The sequence below is a fragment of the Geospiza fortis genome, unplaced genomic scaffold (assembly GCF_000277835.1).
Source record: "Geospiza fortis unplaced genomic scaffold, GeoFor_1.0 scaffold324, whole genome shotgun sequence".
In the NCBI taxonomy this organism is placed as follows: Eukaryota; Metazoa; Chordata; class Aves; order Passeriformes; family Thraupidae; genus Geospiza; species Geospiza fortis.
Genome location: NW_005054559.1, coordinates 382,481 through 396,410, shown reverse-complemented (window position 1 = coordinate 396,410; position 13,930 = coordinate 382,481). Strand labels below are relative to the sequence as shown.

Below are 13,930 nucleotides of genomic sequence, written 5' to 3'. Positions count from 1 at the left end.
CACGGCTGGTGATCATTAGCGATGCTCCGCAAGGAGTGGGCGAGTTTCGAGTTTCGTTTGAGTGCGTCAGGTCTGGGAGGGAGCATTGCTCCCCCCAGGGCGTGCAGGGGCAGGGAGCTTCTCCTCAGCAAGGTAATGCTTTCCCCGTGGGATCAGGGAGTGTCCCCGGGTCTGGAAGTGGAACCATTGAGGTGCTCAGCAGGTCTCTGGCAGAGAGAGCCTTCAATGAGCAGGCTGCCCAGGGACCAGGGCTGCCCTGCTGCCCAGGGACCTGTGCTTGGAGTGTTTCCCACCAGGAGCTGGCATTGCCAGTGCACCCACTGCCCACTGGTGCACTGGCAATGCCAGGTCATGGTGGGAATGACCAGTGCCCAACAGACTGGCCCAATGCCCTGTTCTGCAGAGCTTCCCTGGCGCTGGGTGCAAGCAAGGGGAGAGAGGAGCTCAAGCCATGCTGCTGCCCGGGTTGGCAGCAGTGATGCTGGCAGCTCTGAGGCTTTACCCTGTATCTAGGTGGATTTTTTTGTTCTGTTTTCAATAATAATGGTGAGGAACCTACACTGTGCTGAGTTCTTTGCTTTTGGCTCACCCCCCCATGCTAGGAGGCTCTGCTTTTGTGCCTCACAGTGCAGGCAGGCAGAGCAGGGAGTGATCTGAGGGCATTGAGCTGCTTGATGCATCTTCAGCTGATGCAGACTCAGCTGCAGAGCTGCCTGCTTCTGGTAGGGACATCTTTGCCAGAGCTCAGTGGGAGAGCCAGCCTGGCATTGTGCCTTGCACAAGGTCACTGCTGCCTTGGGAAGCTGCTGGAGGGGACTGTCCTTTGTGGACTATGAGAGTGGCAGTGCCTGCTGCAGCCTGCAGCGTTGCAAAGGTCAGCAGTGCCCTGCTCAGCTCAGAGCAGAGCTGTGTGCCTGCCAGCTCTCCACAGCCACTGTCTCTTCAGCAGATGTGCTTTCGAGACAAGAATAACACTGTGAATTGCAAATCCCCCTCCGCCTTCCTCTTTGCCTGTGCTCAGCAAACAGTCTGCCTTGGAATGGCCTGTGTGGGAACCCACAGGCTGTGATAACAGATCCTTCTTTTAAGGGAACTACTGAGGAATGTTGATGAGATTAGAGAGCTGAAAGGGGCTGAGTTTAGCAATGGCATCTCCATGGATGCTGGGGCTGTCTGTGCCTGGATTCCCAGCGAGCAGCTCCAGGATTGCCATGGCTGCCTCTTCCCAAGTGTAAGAACAAGTTCTGTCTCAGAAACACTTCACTCTGAGGCAGACAGAAAATGTGGAGCTGCCCTTTCCATACCAAAAGAGCTCCTCCCATGCTTCCTGTTCAGACTGAGAACCTAAAAGCAGCGTGCTTGTGTTGTGCCTCAGCACAAATATGTAGTTAATCCTAAAAATACAGCTGGGTCACATTCCCATGCAGGTCAGCAACCAGTCAGACAGAACTTTAAAGGGCTGCAGCAGAAATGCTGATACTGAAGTGGGTGGAGGATAGACCTTGACAAGACATGGCAGGGCATGACAGGGCAGGGCAGTGCCCAGGAGGATCACCTCCCTGGGCTGGGCACAGCGTGGGCCATGCTGCAATGCTCTGTGGCTCAGGGATGGAGGCTGGTTCTGCTCTGATGATCCCTGTGGCATCATCCATCCTTTACCCCCATCCAGATCTGAGAGGCTCAAGCCTCTGTGGGGCCATGAGATGTCCTGGGAGTTGTGGTGGTGCTGAGGAACATTGCCTGAGGAACTGGCTGACCCTGCTGGCTGCTGTGACCTCTTGGACAAGGAGAGATGTTCTGTGGGGTGGGTTTGTTCCCAGCTCAGGCGCAGACCCCTTTCCCACAGCCCAGAGGTGATCTGCTCTCTGCTGTGCTCTGCTCTCCCTGCTCCTCTTGCCCCAGATTCTGAAGATAAAAATCTCCACTCCATTAAACTTTGCAAGTGTACAGGCCCAGCCTTCCCTGTGGGAAGAAACCTTATCTGGCAGCCACATGCTTGGGGAGGGATCTGATGCCTGTGAACAGTAACCCTGAAATGTGCAGCACTGCTCCATGAGCATTGTGTCCATCCAGCCCTCAGCCCTGTTCCCTGTGTGTGCTGCAGGAAGCTGTTGCCCCTCTGGGTCCCTGCTGTACCCTGCAGAAAGGGTGACAGGCAGGTTGTGGCAATGCCAGCTGCCCTGTGACATGGCAGGAGTGCCAGGAAGGGACCTGTGACCCCCATTTGTCTCCCTGCTCAGCTGCTGCAGGTGTGAGAAGGCTGGGAGGGCAGTCCTGCCACTCCTGCCATGCCAGACACCCTCTGATGTGTCACTGACGTGTTTTATGAAAATCCTTTAGCTAGGATTTTTCTGCTGAGAAGCCTCAGAAAAGAAATCTAAACAATAACTCTCTGATGGCTTAGAATGTGGTCTGGAGATGGTTTACCAACAGGCACATCTCTGCTTGGTCTCATGTGAATTGTTTTTACTTGATGACCAATGACAGCCACCTGTGTCGAGGCTGTGAGCAGTCACAAGATGATGATTTTATCATTCTTTTCTAGCCTTCTGATGTCTCCTTTCTCTTTCTTTAGTGTAGTTTTACTATATCATTTTCTTTTAATATAACATAGATCATAAAATAATAAATCAGCCTTCTGAAACACGGAGTCAGGATTCTCATCTCTTCCCTCAAATGCCACCACAGTGATGCTCCCCCAGGAGCTTTCAGGGGCTCCTCGCAGTTCCTGGAGGGAGCTTTGCAGCTGAGCAAGCTTCTCTGACCACAGGTGAGGCAGGACACAGGACTGGGATGAGGCAGAAGTGCTCAGTGCCTGCCTGAACTGAGGATTCCTCCACTGGTAAATCCAGCAGAGCAGCCTCCTCCTGAGGGGCAGGCTTCCAGTAATAAGATCTGGAGAAGGGCCCAGAAATGCCACCTCAGCCTATGCAAATACCATTGCCTCCATCCTGAAGGTGTGCCAGCTGGGCTCTTTAGTAATTCACTCATTTCTGTACGTGCATTGGAAGAATTAGGAGCAGAGGTTAATTGTCCAAACTGATGAGCTGGGTTTTTTTTTTTTTCAGTTGTGCATTTCCCAGAAGAGTGTTTATTCTGTGTCACAGAGCGGTTTCCTCCTTTCCTACACTTCAGGGGTTTGCAGTGATGTTGCACAAGCCAGACAAATGTCAAAGTTCAGCCAGGACAGAAGGTTCTGGAAGGTCCTGGGGCTGTTGACTTGCTCCTGCTTTGGCAGCTTTGTCCTCTTACCCAGAGCTTGGGTGGGATCTGCCTGGCAGAGTGGACATCCTGTGTCATCTCTAAAGGCTGCTGCTCGTCTGGCACCTCTGTGTGGGGAGGTGACCCAAGACTGTGTTTTGTCAGTGTAGCCCTGCAGAAAGCTGCGATGAATTTGTGTTTCATTGCACAAGGGCTGCTCTTGGCAGTGCCTGCAGGAAGCAGCATGTGCCTCAGCACTGCTGCCTCTTTGGGGTGAGCTTTCAGTGATGCTGAGAAATCGAGGTCTTGGCAGTGCTCATCTCTGCTTTTGCCAGAGCTGGGCTCTGGGAGCCCCTTGCAGAGCAGATCGTGGCTCTGCAGACACTCTGGCTTTCCCTATTGTTGGATGGAGGGTGCCTGTGTGAGGAGGCTCATCATCTCCTGAACAGCTAATGAGGAGCAAATGAAGATTAGCACCACGTTGGTGGAGATGAAGCAGCACATTTCAGTCCCCTGCCCAAGAGTGGCATCTCTGAGCTGCAGTGCCAGGCACTCCAGGATCTACCAGGCAAGGGCAAAGAGGAGCCACTCATGCTTGTATTGTAGACAACAATGTGAATTTTATTTTTAAGCTGGTTGTAGGCTTGTTCCAGTTTTCTCTTTAATCATGAACAGATGCACTTAGGTCCTGTTTCTTGCAGACCTGGATGCCAAGTGGAGAATGACTCATGCAGTAGAGGAAGGCTGAATCTGCAGACACACCAGCCTTGGGCTCTTGTGTGTGTTTGGAATTGCCAGACTGTGATCTCTGGAGTGTCTTGCTGGAGGATCTGCAAGGTGTCAAGTGCTCATAATCCATAAGACTGGAGAGCTGGAGTTGAAGGCTCTGGCTTTTTTGGGTTGTTTAGGTGGGGTTTGGGGGGGGGGAGGTGTTGGTTTGGATTTATTTTTTTTCTAATTGTCAAATGCAATGAAAAAATAATAGATGCAGAACAGAATTTCCTGATTCAGTAGAGAGGTCTGCAGAGCAAACTGGGGATTACCTTGGCTGGGAGCAATGCAGCTCCTCTGCCCCACAGGGCAGCACTGAGGTGGGCAGAGGCTGCGGCTGCCTGGGAGCTGAATGCCAGCTGAGCTGCCAGGGGTGACTCCTGCTCTTTGGAGGTAATGAATGTGAAGCAAATTCTGATCTCATTTAAAAAATCAGGTTCTTTACCTCGTGCTTCCCTTCCCTCAGCACGGGATCTCTCCTGTGGTCCCGGGTGATGACAGCAGGATTCCTGGCACTGGGGTGGGTCTGTGGGGGTCCTGGGGGATGCTGGGGGGCTGCAGCAGCGCTGAGGAGCTGGCTGGCTGCTGGGGAGCAGCAGGTTGCTATGATACAGTTTGCTGTGGCAATGTCTGTGCTGAATGAGCCAAAGCTGCCCCTACAAAAGGAGCATTCCTTGGCTGGGAGGGGGTAGATTTATCTCAAGTGTTTATGTAAAACTGAGAAGCTGCAGGGAGAGGATGTGCGTGGGAACGTTTCCTCCAGCACCAGGGCCCCTGTCTGGAGGCAGAGAGCTCTGTGTGCACGGGGGAGAGGGCAGGGCTCACATAAAGGGCTGGGCTAATTCAGGCATGCAGATCAGCCCTGGATCTCCTGCCCTGTGCTCTCAGCTCATGGCAAACAGAAGAGCCTGTTCAAAGGGGAGCTCAGCAGTGCTGTGCTTGGTGCTGCCTGTGAGAGCAGCCCTGGGCTGGGCAGGGCTGGCTCGTGTGGCTGTGCCCCTGCCAGGTGTGAGCTGCAGCAGTGTGAGCCTGAGGAGAGCTCAGAAACCTCTGCACCCTGGCTCACCCTGCCTGCCTGCCTGCCATCCCTGTCCCCAGAGCTGCCCAAGATGCCACAGGGACTGGCTCCTTTCCATTAGGGAGCTTGATTTTCCCTCTAGGAGGAGGGCTGGGCTCTGCAGAGATCAGGATCTGTTTCTTCTGTGCTGCTTCCAACCCCTTCCCTTCCCAGTGACTTTGCAGGGACAGAGCCCCATCTCTCCCCAGGAGGAGCAGGGGCTGCAGGTGCCTTTGCTCCTCTGGGCTGGCTGTAAGAGCTGGAGACCCCTGAAGCCAATTTTTCTGGGAATCCAATTGCACATCAAATCCAGGGCACCTTCCCCTGGCTGTGTGGAGTGGCAGGGGCTGGGTGGTCACAGCCCTGGAGCTCTGCTGTTGGTTGGTGCCATGCTCTGAGCAGGATGGCCGGTCCCTGGCACTGGGCAGGGTTTGGGAAGGCTCCACAAAGCCCTCAGCCTGCCCCATGTGGGCTCTGGGCAGGGAGAGGAGCATCAGGTTCTGCTGCCCAGGTGTTTGCAGAGCTCCTGCTGTGCTGGGGGACTGAGCCCCTCTGCACACAGGACCTGCAGAGAAACAGCCCATTCTCCTCTGGTGCCCAGCCCAGGCAGATTTCCATCCTTCCAGAAACATAAGCCACCATCATCCATAATTGATCAGGTGCTGAACTTCACTGAGGAGCCACCTGACACCAGGGCTGCTCCTTTCTCCTGGGGTGGGAAAGTGCCAGGTCCTGACATCCCAAGGAGCTGCAGCAGGAAGCAGGTCTGGCTTCCTCAGCCTAGGATGGCAATCCTGCTTTTGGAGGAGGCAGATTCAACAAGGGCTCTGCTGTCTCTGTTTCCTCTTCCCATAAATAAAATCTGCTTCTCATCCCTCCAGGAAATTTAAGCTATTTGTTTTTGCAATATAAAACCAAAGCAGTGTTTTTAAGTAGCAGTGGGGCTGATTGCTCCATGAGTGTTTGCTGAGGTGTCTGCACTCACCAGGGCAAACAAAAATGCTGTGGCACAGTGACTTTACTGCCTGAAATTTGCATTGAAGGGGTGTGTGTGCACATGTGTGTGGTAGAAGCTGTGCATGATTCAGGCTGGGCTCTTTGCCTGCCCACAGAGTTCCTGTGGAATGCAGAATCATCCCCTTCCATTTATAGCTCATTCACCAAATCCTGTCACTTCTTTTGTATACCAAAAAGAATCTGACTTTTCCCAGCACAAATCCAGAAAGAAGGCAATCCATTTTTACCTGTCACAAATTCTCACAACCTTTGTGAGCAAGCTCTCCTGTATAAAGGTAGCAAGGGAGGATACAAACCAGCAGCAGCATTTGCTGCTATAAGCCACACCTTTCTGCTGTTAGGGGTGCAACCCTGGCATGACAAGTGATGGAATCCAGGCATGAGGGGTGAGCCAGGCTGAGCCCTCCTGCACCAGCAGCACTTGCCAGATGCTCGCTAGGCACGGAGAGGGATCCAAAACTTGCCCTTTCACTCTGTCAAGGGCTAAATATGAGAAAACAAGGACAAAACATCTGACTTCCATGCCTAAACAAAGGATCTAAAATCCTCTGCCGTTCCAGCTGTGCTGAACCTTACGGCATGTGGTCTCTTTCAAACCAGAACTTTATTTTAGCACTGACCCCGCTCCTCTCTGCAGGCTCGGCCTACTACGACAACGTGCGGCCCTTGGCCTACCCCGACTCGGACGCCGTGCTCATCTGCTTTGACATCAGCCGCCCCGAAACCCTGGACAGTGTGCTCAAAAAGGTGAGTGCCAGCAGCCTGAGGGGTGCCCTGCCCCACCACACCCCAAAACCCTGGACAGTGTGCTCAAAAAGGTGAGTGCCAGCAGCCTGAGGGGTGCCCTGCCTCACCATGGTGTCCCTGTGCCCTCAGGCTCTCATCAGGGTCAGAGCTCTGGCCCCTGTAGTCAGAAAGATATGAAAAGGTCTAATCCTGTCCTTTGAAGCGCTGTGTTTTAAAAAGTTGACAGTAATGTTGTTCTTTTAAAAGACTGCATTTTCAGACAACAATAATAACAGTAGCAATAATACGTGGTGGTGTTGGCTGGGGTCCCGGGATGAGGGAAGAGATGAGAATCTTGTTTCAGAAGGCTGATTTATTATTTTATGATATATATAATATTAAAAGAAAATTATATACTAAAACTATGCTAAAAGAATAGAAGAAAGGATTTCATCAGAAGGCTAGCAAAGGAAAGGAATGGAATGATAATAAAATCTTGTGACTGACCAGAGAGTCCAAGACTGGGATTGGCCATTAATTAGAAACAACCACATGAGACCAATCAAAGATGCACCTGTTGCATTCCACAGCAGCAGATAATTATTGTTTACATTTCCTTTCTGAGGCCTCTTGGCTTCTCAGGAGAAAAAATCCTAACAAAAGGATTTTTGAGAAAATATGTTCGTGATAATAATAATATCATTTCTTAGTAGGTTTTGACATAAAAAATAGAAAAATGTATAAACTAATACTGTGAAAGAAATTGTAGACTTTAAAATTAAACACTTGACAACATCTTTTTAGGATTTGTGTTTCACAGCTGGGACCCGATCCTGCAAAAAAGACAATTTCTGTTATGCAAGTGGACTTCTAAACTGTAAGCCTAGCCTGTAAAATTAAAATTGTGCTATCTATTTTGCAAGGGTTTGGCCTCAAATGGTAGAACCTTGCCAGAGATTTCTTCTTTAAATAGATTTATGAGAATGTCTGGCCCTGTGGCCTTGCCTGGAGTTCCTGTGCTCAGAGGAGGATGGTCAGGTGCTCTGCTTGGTCTGTGCAGAATGCAAGATATTTCCATTTGGAAAGGAACCTAGGGGGTTGGTGGCAGCTTGCAGCATGCATGGGGTCTGTGTTCACACCTGCAAATGTGGGGCAGAGGGAAATGTTGGGCATTTGCTCTGTTTTCCATCAAAACCTTGGAAGGTCTCTGTCAGCAGAACCACGAGTGGGTCTCTGTCAGCAGAACCAGCAGCTGCTGTGGATGGCCTGCAGCAGCTGGGAAGGAGCCTCTGGTGCCTGTTTCCAAGCAAGCAGAGTGCTCAGTTTTTTGGCTCTCCCCTCAGTTCAGCATCTGCCTAGTGAAAAAGACAGCAATCAGTTCTCTAGAGCTCGTCAACAGAAATGATGAGCTGTGGTGCTGAATTTGAAGTGAATTATTGAGATGAGATGGCACAATGCCACTGGCCTGGAGAGCAGGCAGGGCCCTAAGCCTGCCCTGGCACAGCTGAGTGGCTGTGCTCTGTGGGAACAGCTGAGAGTTTTCTACCTGCTCCTTAGTGCCTTTCAGCAGAGCTGATATTCCAGCTGCCAGGTCCCAGGGAGCCTCACGGGGCTGGGGATCTGCTGTGGAGCACCCCTGGCTGGTCTCCAGTGGGTCACTTCTACGAGAAGGCTTTCCTCTGAGGTGGAGTGGAGTCCAGCAGCCCCAAATGCTGCTCAGAGGAGGAAGGGCAGGTGGTTTTCCAGGACTGCATCCCATGGTGCTGGCTGTGCCCTGCTCCCTCCCATGCATTCAGGGAGCTGTGGTTCTGCTGTGCAGGACAGCACCTGGCAGCTGCATCCTGTCCTGGGGAGCTGGCATCTCCTTTGTGACACTCTCTGAGACACCAAGGCATGAAAAGCACCACAGAGCAGCAGCTCCCATGGCTGTTCTCCTCAGAGAGCCCCAGGGCTGGAATGGCCACGGCCTGAACATGGCACATTGTGCTGCCTGGCCTCTTGGCCTCTCCACATTTGGCCAAATGTTGTGCTGAAGCAAGTTCCTCTTACTCAGCTGCTGGGGGGGCTGAGAAGTGGGTATTTGTCTCAGGAGTGTCCTGCTGAGGGGACAAAGACCCTTCAGATAAGTTGGTCAATGGCTCAGTGTTGGCTTCCAGAGCAGGTCCTGGGTACCAAGCAGGCTGGGTGGAGCGAGGGTGTTTCATGTGGACTCAAAGAATTCACTGCTCAGCTTGGGAGTCAGCAGAATAATAATACAAGTGAATCACTGGTACCTTAATGAAATACAAACCTCTCAGTAATTAGGTGGGGCTGGGAGTTATTTGTCTCTCTGCACAATCTTCATGTGAGTCCACCCTGCTCAATGCATGACTTTCCCTGTACAGCCTCACAGATGTTTTGAGTGCTGCTAGGCAATGTTTTTTTGATATGGTAACTTAAAATAAACCCTAAATCCCAGGGGATTTCTTAAGTGCCTCTGAGTAGATGCCTTGTTTCCTTTGGTGCAGGCTTATGGCAGTGAGGAAAATTCCTAAGACACCATGAAGCTGAAATGGGTTTTAGCTTGTGATACCAGGCAAATAAGGAAAATAACATTTCCTGTTCAAGCCTCAGGCGAAAATCCAGCAGAGGAAATCTTTATTAATGCCTCCTTTCTGATGCCTGGGCTGCTGTACAGCATGTACAGTTGAAGGGGCAGAGGCATCTGAGGGAGTGCAAGCAAGCAGCTCTGCCTTTCATGCAGAACAAGATTTCACGGAGTGGTGCTTTGGTTCTGACAAGTCTTGATAGCACAACAGGTTTTGGGCTCCCAGAGGTGTCAGTCATGCAGGAAGAGGGTCACAGCTCTCTCCATAGAACAGGGAGCCCTGTGTCACTGCAGAGACCTCTGCCAGGTGTGAACAGACCTCGTGGCTCAAATCCTTCACATAAGTTAGGGTGAAAGCTCCAAAAGAAGTGGATGTGTTTGTTGTGAGGTTGTGTAGGTCTGTGGCTGCAGCACCATGACCTCCAGCACAATGCCCAGGGGCTGGGGGTGCCTGAGTCCTTGGCAAACAGATACCTGGAGGTACCTAAGATAATCTCCTGATAGAAAATAAGATTTTTCATATTTTGCAGTGGCTTTGGTCTGATACTGGTTGAATGACATTTGGGTGGTTTTTAGCCCTCCCTTCCCCACGAGGTTGTGGACACTGGGCTTAGTGGCTTGGTTTTCTTTCTGCTTCTAATTGCCCAGGGTGTACCTTAACCCTGAGTTATTGTAGCAGGAAACTGCTAATTCCAAGTGACACTTCAGCTGGGGGTAATCTCTATTTATTATCTGCTTTCTACTTCAGCACCACTAGATAAGTAACTGGGGCATTGACATGCTGATGGAGCTGTGCAGGTCTCCCCCCGGGGGAGGTCACAGGTGATGGATTTATTTACTGCTGCAGACACAGCTGACATCAGGCATTCACTTTGGGAGCTCTGAAAGGAGTAATTTATATGAAGGACATGGATGTTTGCCCTGGCCTTCTCTTTCCATTGCTTCAATTCTTAATTTCCCTGGCTATAGCTATGCTCTGAACATCATAATGTCTTTAACAGGTGGCTCCCATTAATGAACAGTGTGTGAATGTGCAAAGAGCTCTCCACTGGCCCTGTTGACCCTTGGGGTCCCAGGTTTGAGCAATAATCTGGAACAGGCAGGCATGAAAGGTACTCTGGCCATTCCCATCCTTGCCCTTGGCAGTCATTAAGGAGCCCTGATATGCTAATCAGTGTTTGACCAGTTATGTGGAAAAGCCACACCCACCAGAACCTGTTCTCTCCTCCACAGTGGCAAGGGGAGACGCAGGAGTTCTGCCCCAACGCCAAGATCGTGCTGGTGGGCTGCAAGCTGGACATGAGGACAGACCTCAACACCCTGAGGGAGCTCTCCAAGCAGCGCCTCATCCCTGTGACACACGAGCAGGTGGGTTTGGGCAGTGCCCAGGGAGGGGACAGCTGTGCCCTGTCACCTGCTGCACCCAGGCAGCTGCTTTGGTCGTGGCTCAGAGCTGCTCGTGTTTCCACCACTCTTGTCCTCAGCTCTGGAAAACCCTGACTTATTCCTGATGTTCTGCTGAGCAGCCAGCCAGTTAGTAGCCAAAAAAGTCATGCCTCAAAGCAGGTGGATTTGACAAGTTGGGCTGGCTAAAGGAGAGTGTTGTCCTGCATCTCCAGTTCAGTGCAGCTCTTTCTGCTCCCAGTGACTCCTGCTTGGGTTCTGCACTGGGGCAAAACTGCAGGGGGCTGAGGGGCTGCTGCCAGTGGCCTCCAGAGTGGGTTTGGGCAGTGCCCAGGGAGGGGACAGCTGTGCTCTGTCACCACTGCACCCAAGCCTTGGTCTGAAGCTGCTTTGGTCGTGGCTCAGAGCTGCTCGTGTTTCCACCACTCTTGTCCCCGGCTCTGGAAAACCCTGACTTATTCCTGATGTTCTGCTGAACAGCCAGCCAGTTAGTAGCCAAAAAAGTCATTCCTCAAAGCCGGTGGAAGTGCCTGATTTGACAAGCTGGACTGGCTAAAGGGGAGTGTTGTCCTTCTGCATCTCCAGTTCAGTGCAGCTCTTTCTGCTCCCAGTGACTTTAGGTTTGCTGATAAATGAAATTAGGCATTGAAAGATGAAAGAAACAATGGGGAAGAAAAACCCCTAAATTCCATAAGAACTAAAAATTAAAAGGGAGGGTTATACATTAGAGGGAAATCTTCAGTATCAGGTGTATTGGGAAGTCTATACCTCAGTCAGTGGGGAAAGAGAGAGGGAAATGTGGGAAATTGAGATAAAAAAGGAGGCTGAGTCCTCCAAAAATTGGAGAGATCCCAGGAGAATGCCCCATGGCCTCTCCCTTTATTTGAATTAAGCAAAAGGACTCCTCTGCCTCCTTTTTGGACATAAACCTCTGGTGTTTGTGGATTAATTTTCCCAACAATATTCATTTTAATGCGAAAAGCCAATCATAAAATACGCATTTTGTGGATTAATTTTCCTAACAATATTCGTTTTAATGAACATTTTAATGCGAAAAGCCAATATAATACATATTTTTACACTTGCCCCTTGGTGTCCTAACCCTGTTGCCCTCCCTGCTGCTCTCTCTGGCTGCAGGGCAGCGCGCTGGCACGGCAGATTGGGGCAGTGGCCTATGCAGAATGCTCCTCCAAGGTGTCAGAGAACAGCGTGAGGGACGTGTTCCACCTGACCACGCTGGCCTCGGTCAACAGGGTGCACAAGAACCTGAAACGCAGCAACTCCAAACGGGGACTGAAGCGGGCGTCACAGATGCCTGGCAGGACAGACTTCCTGAGCGACACAGAGATCAGGAAAGACCGAGCCAAGAGCTGCTCCATCATGTGAGGAATGGGCTGTAAATAACGCGTGTGTGTTGTCCATTTGTACAGTAAGTGGCTGAGACAAGGGCGTGGTGCTGGCTGCAGGAGCTGGCCTGCCTTTCCAAAGCCTTTCTCTCAGTCTCTAGGGCTGAGCAAAGGTGCCAGCTGCAAGCAGGGCTGCACGAGTTGCCCTGCACTGTGGAGACTTCTGCTGCTGTGCAGATTGCTTGGGATGAAGGAACCACTTTGGCAGAGGAGGATTCGGGTGCTGGAAGGTCTGTGGCTGGGTGAAACAAAGTCAAAGGGAGCAATGTGTGTGTGCGTGCCACCCTCCTGGACCCACAGCCCAGGCCCTGCCCTGTGCAGCTGTACAGCACACACAGCGTGGGCTGGGGGCTGTGTGGGACCTGGGCTGGAGGGAGGAGGGGGATTGGGAGCAGCAGAGTGTGGAGGAAGTATTCCTGTAATCTTCCTTCAGAAGGGAAATGATGTTTGGGGTGATGCTGTTGGACAGCAAGTGCTGTGGAAGGTGCAGGTCTGGGCCAGAGCTGGGAAGGAGGGCTGGGAAAGAACCTCAACCTGATGAGACACCACAGCAGCCCGCCTCCTGCAAAGAAAACAGACAGATGTCTCTTCCCACAGCATTTCAGATGCTCAAACTGCATCTGAAACATGGATCTGGCTCTGAGGGAGAGGTGTGTCCCACTAGATGCACCCTGAGAATCGTGGTTCCCTCCAGCAAGCAAATGCCCCTGGGGAGCTTTGCTGACCCCTGGGCACTCCCTGGGCTCTCCCCCTGCCCTGCACACACAGCTCCCAACAAGAACTGCAATAACAATCCAGATCCTGCTCCCCACCCACTTCCAGCTGCAGGTTGTGTTGCATGGTGCTGTGTTTGTCTGGTATTGATGAGGAAAATGCCTTTATGCATATCTGCACCCTGTCTCTGCTGTGGCAGTGGGAGAGGAGGTGCTCCCTGCCCTTGTGCCTTGCTGTCTGGCCTCCTCCCAGCATCTCCCATTGCTTCTGCTGCTGCCCCCTCTGAATGCCTTTGATGACAGTATTAGCCTGGGCTTAATGTCACATGGACACTTTATGGAAAAATAGAATCTGCTCTGTTGCCAGATCCAACTGTGTCTGTGGGCTACAGGAAAAATAAACATGATTGGAAAATCTGTGGTGCTTGGCTGTGTTCATTTTTAACTCAAACCACACATCCTCTCAAAACCTCTTACTGCCCAGCTTACCTTTGTGTCCTGATGTCTCTCTCTGGCTCTTGAAATACGCTTGTGTACCCTCTTCAGTGAAAAACCCAGAGGATTTATGTGAATGTATTCATTTTGGAGTTGAAACACCTGCCTTGAACAGCCTCTCCCTCTCTCCTGACTCCTGCAATGCATTTGCAGGTTGTCTCTGCCTGATTCAGCAGCCTGAGCTGCCAGGAGCTGTCTCTGTCCTTTTAGCTTTTGACTCAATATTTTGTGTCTGCTCTCACAGCCAGGTCTGAGGCTGCAGCTGCACAGTGAAGGCATTTTGGGGAATTTTGGAGCTGCTGATTTACCAGCACCAGAAAAGCTCCAGCAGTGACTGGACACTTGTGCTGTGAGCAGGCTGCAAGAGCATGAAACCCCCATCTGCAGTCTGGGAGGAGGAAGAACTGAGCAATGCAGTGCATGGAGAGCAACTCAGCACCTTGATGCTTTTCTTGCACTCTCTGGGTTCCCCAGAGCATTTGCAAACCTTGTTGGACAGAACCAGACCCCAAATCTTGGATTGTAGCAGTCAGAGGCACACAGGAGTCACTGC

The 13,930-nt window shown here is 51.4% G+C and overlaps 1 protein-coding gene across 1 annotated transcript; it reads left to right on the top strand.

Moving 5' to 3' along the window:
• The first annotated feature begins 6,592 nt into the window (after positions 1-6,592).
• Positions 6,593-13,299, top strand: RND2 (Rho family GTPase 2). The gene is made up of 3 exons (XM_005429606.2): positions 6,593-6,793; positions 10,593-10,727; positions 11,901-13,299. The coding sequence occupies exons 1-3, from the start codon at positions 6,626-6,628 to the stop codon at positions 12,147-12,149; spliced, it is 552 nt and encodes a 183-aa protein (XP_005429663.1). The 5' UTR covers positions 6,593-6,625; the 3' UTR covers positions 12,150-13,299.
• Positions 13,300-13,930: the final 631 nt, after the last annotated feature.

What these genes read in the sequence shown, in the direction of transcription:
- RND2 (XM_005429606.2), top strand. Translation starts at nt 6,626, where the DNA reads ATGTGGTCTCTTTCAAACCAGAACTTTATTTTAGCACTGACCCCGCTC. An exon ending in TGGACAGTGTGCTCAAAAAG is followed by an intron (nt 6,794 to 10,592) that starts GTGAGTGCCAGC and finishes TCTCCTCCACAG; the next exon opens with TGGCAAGGGGAGACGCAGGA. An exon ending in TCCCTGTGACACACGAGCAG is followed by an intron (nt 10,728 to 11,900) that starts GTGGGTTTGGGC and finishes CTCTGGCTGCAG; the next exon opens with GGCAGCGCGCTGGCACGGCA.